The 5,079-nt window shown below is 48.2% G+C and overlaps 1 protein-coding gene across 1 annotated transcript in view; it reads right to left on the bottom strand.

Annotated features, from left to right (window-relative positions):
• Positions 1-444: 444 nt before the first annotated feature.
• Positions 445-5,079, bottom strand: part of CTCF (CCCTC-binding factor (zinc finger protein)) — a 14,343-nt gene continuing 9,708 nt past the window's right edge. Inside the window, exons 9-10 of the mRNA XM_010007836.1 lie at positions 2,306-2,473; positions 445-626 (exon numbers count right to left, since the gene is read on the bottom strand). Of these exons, the coding sequence (XP_010006138.1) occupies positions 445-626; positions 2,306-2,473 (350 nt within the window). The remainder of the gene's footprint in view (positions 627-2,305; positions 2,474-5,079) is intronic.

Here is a 5,079-nt window from a genome sequence, read left to right as displayed (position 1 = left end):
CCAGAGTGGTTGACCACAGACCTTCTGGTTTTTGTCTATTAAAACTTGGTGCATGTAAACAGGACCCTTGGGTCAACTTTACGATGCAGTTCAGAGCAAAACTAAATCAAGCATCTCACAGGAAACCCTTTCAAGGACTCCAAAATATATTCCTAATGTTCCATGATCCTGCAAGGCTAACATAAAACAGCAAGTTCTAGTTAAATCACGTTCTAACATCATCTTGAAGTCGTGGTTGGTTTGTTGGTTTTTTTTGTGTCGGGTTTTTTTTTAATTCATTTTGATTTTTTTTATTTTTTTTTTTCCCAGTAGGTTTGGTAAAATGGTCTAAAATGATGCATTTCCCAAAGCCAAGAAAACAAAAAAAGGTAAAAGGAAAAATAGATTTGAGCCGTTTAAACACAGCCCAGGGCAGTTCAGTCAGGCCAGGGTGGTTCTCCTCCATCACCGGTCCATCATGCTGAGAATCATCTCAGGGGTCAGGTCTCCATTGGGAGCTTCCACCACAGCAGGCTGAGCTTCCTCCTCCTCCTCTGCTGTTTCTGCATCAGGTTCTTTCTTGACTTCCACTATGATGTTTTCAATCTCCCCAGTGTTCTGGTCTTCAACCTGGATGATGGCTGCAGCTGGAGGGGCAGGGGAAAGACATTTTGTTACTGGTTGCAGAGCTGGCTGAACACCTCACCAGGGAACTTCCCAGCAGGTAGTTAAGACTTCCTTCCATGGAAAGGGAAGGTGGAGCCCACAACTCCCATTCCCACATGAGCAGGAGTGATTCACTTGGAGTGTTGTGTCCAGTTCTGGGCTCCCCAGTTCCAGAGGGACAGGGATCTACTGGAGAGAGTCCAACAGAGCCTATGAGGATGGAAGGACTGGAACATCTGAGAGACCTGGGGCTGTTCAGTCTGGAGAGGAGAAGACTGAGGGGGGATCTAATGAATGTCTCTCAATACATGAGGGCAGCAAGAAGGCAGGACAAGCTCTTGTCACTTGTGCCCTGAGATAGAACCAGGGGCAATATATTCTAACTGGAGCCCAGGAAGTTCCACCTCAACATGAGGAAGAACTTCTTTGCTGTGAGGGTGACAGAGCCCTGGGACAGGCTGCCCAGAGAGGTGGTGGAGTCTCCTTCTCTGGAGCCTTTCCAGCCCTGTCTGGATGCCTTTCTGAGTGACCTGCCCTGGTTTGGGTCCTGCTCTGGCAGGGGGGTGGACTTGATGATCTCTAGAGGTCCCTTCCAACCCCTTATATGCTGTGATTCTGTGACTCAACCTGCCCCATTCATCCCAGTATCTATTTCCTTGCCCCCATGTCAGGATGTGCTACCACTGCCACACTTCCAGGAGACCTTGGGATGTTCAGGTGTTATTTAAACAAAGGATTTTGTAGTGTAGACAGGATTGTACCAATAGGGGGGCATAAAGAAAAATTTCTGGGTTCCCCAGAATCTGAAGCAGGATTGTACCAATAGGGGGGCATAAAGAAAAGCTTCAGATTCTGGGGAACCCAGAAATACTAGTGACAAATTCAGCATAAAATGTTTCCACAGGCTGTAATTCAAGGCCAGAGCCACCCTGGGAGCACTGAGCAGACAGGCCAGCACTGGGGAAGCCTTTACCCCCTGAGGGAGCAAATCTGCCCTTCCTGCTTTCAGCCTACAATGGACTGACTTGGATTCTGTGCAGTCATCAATGTCTGTCCTCATGAAGAGAACTTGGTAGGGTTGGAACACCAGCACTGAGGCTGCACTCAGAACCACAGGCATGAAGTCACCCCTGTAAGTGCTCAAGGGCAGGTTGGATGGGGCTTGGAGCAACCTGGGCTGGTGGGAGGTGTCCCTGCCCATGCAGGGGGGTGGATCTACATGGTTTTAAGGTCCCTTCCAACCCAAACCAGTCTGTGACTCCACAATTCTATATTTGTGGCAATAACTATACAAGCCTACAGAGGCCAGAACACCACAGTGACTGCACCAACAGCTGCTTTACCAGGAGCTGCTTCACAGCAGAGACACCCTGAGTGGTGCAGAAAGAAGTTGGCAGTTTGCACAGCACTCAAGTGGGTTAATCCCAAAGGGAAAAAAAATTATTCCTCTCCTTTTAGCAGGGCCTGGAATGGCTCCTTTCCTTCAAGCCCAGGAAAACCCACAGATTTCACAGACAAGGTGAGTTCTGAGCAAGGCAGAGCCAAGTGCACTTGGTCTGCTCTGAAAATCAGTTCTCTTGAGGAGAGCAGTTCTCCTCCAAGAACTGCCACATCCAAGGGAAAAGCAGCCCAAGCAAATTAACTTCACTGAGAGACTCACGTTGGGATTGTTTTGGTTGGGCAGCAGCTTTGCCTGGGGGTCTTCCTCTTCGTTTCTTACTGGGAGGTGGTGCAGGAGCCTCTGGCTCCACTTCTGGTTCAGCCTCAATTTCTACTGCTGTCTCCTCTTCATCTTCATTATCATCCAGATCTGGCTCAGCATTTTCCTCTGTAAGAAACAGGGAATCAGGGGAGTGTTCAGGTTAAACAAGAAGGAAACATCCACCTGCAAAGAATCACCAGCACATCCTCAGCCTCAAGGAGTCAACTCTGACGGACTTCAGTTCTTTCCAGTACTTAAAGGCTGGATTCCAAGAAAACAGAGATTCCCTTTTGACAAGGAGTCACATGGAGAAGACAAGGGGTGATGGGTGCAAGTTACTCCTGGGGAGATCCCAGTGAGACACCAGAAGAACAACTGTCACTATGAGACCAGTCAGACACTGGAATAACCTCCCTTGGGAAGTGGTGGATTCCTCAACACTGGAGAATTTTAAGCCTCAGCTTGACAAGGTGCTGGGGCCATCCATCTAAACCCTGATCCTACCTAGAAAGGTTGGACCAGATTTTCCTTGAGGTCCCTCCCAACCTGGCATTCTATGATGAGAAAGAAAGCAAACAAGGCCTTTGTGGAGAAGCTGGTGGCACAGACTGTGAAGTCTGTTACCCTAACATGAAAGAACAAGTTGTCCTTCAGAAAGCAAAAGGAAACATGATTCTATTAGGTTATGAGATAAAAGCTCCTTGCACATCCACAAAGGAGCTCAGAGACAACAACAGGAGTGGGACCAAGTGCTGCACTGCTGGGCTACTTCCAGGCCCACCAGAGAAGACATCAGCCACCAAAGTCCCAACTACACAACCCAGAGGAGAACAGGGGTGCACAGTGGAAGGTGGGAACCCCAATCATGGGCTTGCCCATCTTGTCTGGGTCCTTCCCAGGAGAGCCATCAACCCCAGCTAGTCATGGGATGCTTAGGGGAGGGGTTGAGGTATTCTGGAGAGGAATAAGTGTGGGAAAACAGAGGGGCAAGAGGATAAAAGGGGCCACCTGCACCTAAGTGGTGGTAGCAACCACTACAGTATCTCCATGAAACACCAGAGCTCCAGAGGGACCTCAGAGCCAGTCTCCCAGCTCTCAAGGCAAGGCCAGACTTCAGTCTCTCTCTGTTAAGAACCAGGGTAGCAGCTCCCGGACACTGGGACTGATGTCTAAGACCTCAAAATCTCAAGTTGGACATGGCAGAACCACACAGAACTGGGGTGTTCCCACACATCATGTGTGGACACAGCCCTGCAGGCCACTCCGTAGGCTTCCCAGGGCACCCCCACAGAATTTACCAACCAGTGACCAAGAGGATCTTCCCCAAGACCTCTCTTCAGAGGCAGGACAGGTTTAATACAGTGAGTTTTACAAGGCCCTGTCTCCTCAGAGGATTTATGATGGCACCTCCCATTCACACCAGCTCTTTTGCACCTCACTGGGCTTTGGGATTTCAATCCAACAGTCCCCAGATCAAGCTGTGGAGCTTCTGCACCTTTTATGTTGCTAACTGAGCTTACTGCTGTTATTCTTCAGAGCACTCCTCAGTTCCCAGGTTAAGCAGGATGGACCTTCCCAGACTGCCCCAGACTAAACCAAAGCAGACAAAAAGCAGGTAAAGATGCTGAACTGCTGGACACCCAGGCATGTCCATGCTGCATTTTTCCAGTCACTCAAAGACTACTCACAGAATCCTTCTGGTTGGAAAAGACCTTTAAGATCACTGAGTCCAACCATAAGCTAACTCTAACAACCATTAACCCAGCTCTTCCAAGTCCAGTGTTTAAACCATGTCCCTCAGCACCACATCTATATTAAACACCTCCAGGGATGGGGATTCAACCCCCTCTCTGGGGATTCCCCAAAGTAAATTGCTTTCATTTACTGGATTTCTCAGGTCCCACCTTTTAAGAACTTCTTCACACTCCTCCCTCAGCTCAATGTCTCTCAGTCTGTCTAATCTGGGCCAGACAGGCCAGGTGGGAAACAAACCAATCATTTACTATCTACTGCTTCTCCAGAAGCTAAGTCTGTTTGGTCACAGCTTTGTTCACCAGTTTTAGATATTTAACAGTTGCCCAAACCCACAATCTACAGATCTAGAGATAAGAAGACCACTGACTAAGTTCTCCAAGCCTGTGGTTAGGACCTCTTTCTTACTGCTCAGCTTCTTCAGTCTGACAAATGATTCCTGAGGAGTCAGCTCCTGAGGCTGAAGGGATTCCCTCAGAGCCACAACCACCCAATCATCAGCTCATCTAACGAGCACAACTCTGGACCAGCTTCTCCAAAAGCTGTTCTGAACCTCAGGCCATAACACCCACATTAAATCATGGGTTTTTACCATAAGCTAAACTCAGGAGATATTAAAAATGAGATGCTACAGAATCTCAGGTTTGGAATTACCTTCCACTGAGGCAGTCATTTTCCTCTTTCTGCCTCCAAAACCTTTTTGTTTAAATGAACAAGTTAGACAGACTTCATGGAACTGTTACCCACTTTTTCAACTACCTACACAAACATGAATTCAAGCACTTGTTTCTAGGGAGTTTCTGCAGCCAAGGTTTGCACAAGGAAGCTGACCACACATTTCCTCTCAAGCCTCTCTGCCACCTAAGAATGTCAGATAGACATTGCCTAGCCAGGAAGATCCCTGTTCTCCCAATCTATGCTCCTTGATGAAATCCATTAAGCACTTCAGCTCACAGACTGATCAGCAACACTGCTCCTGC

Source organism: Chaetura pelagica, unplaced genomic scaffold, assembly GCF_000747805.2.
Source record: "Chaetura pelagica isolate M959 unplaced genomic scaffold, ChaPel_1.0 scaffold911, whole genome shotgun sequence".
Classification (NCBI taxonomy): Eukaryota; Metazoa; Chordata; class Aves; order Apodiformes; family Apodidae; genus Chaetura; species Chaetura pelagica.
Note: the sequence above shows the minus strand (reverse complement) of the source record. Positions and strands in the feature narration are given on the sequence as shown.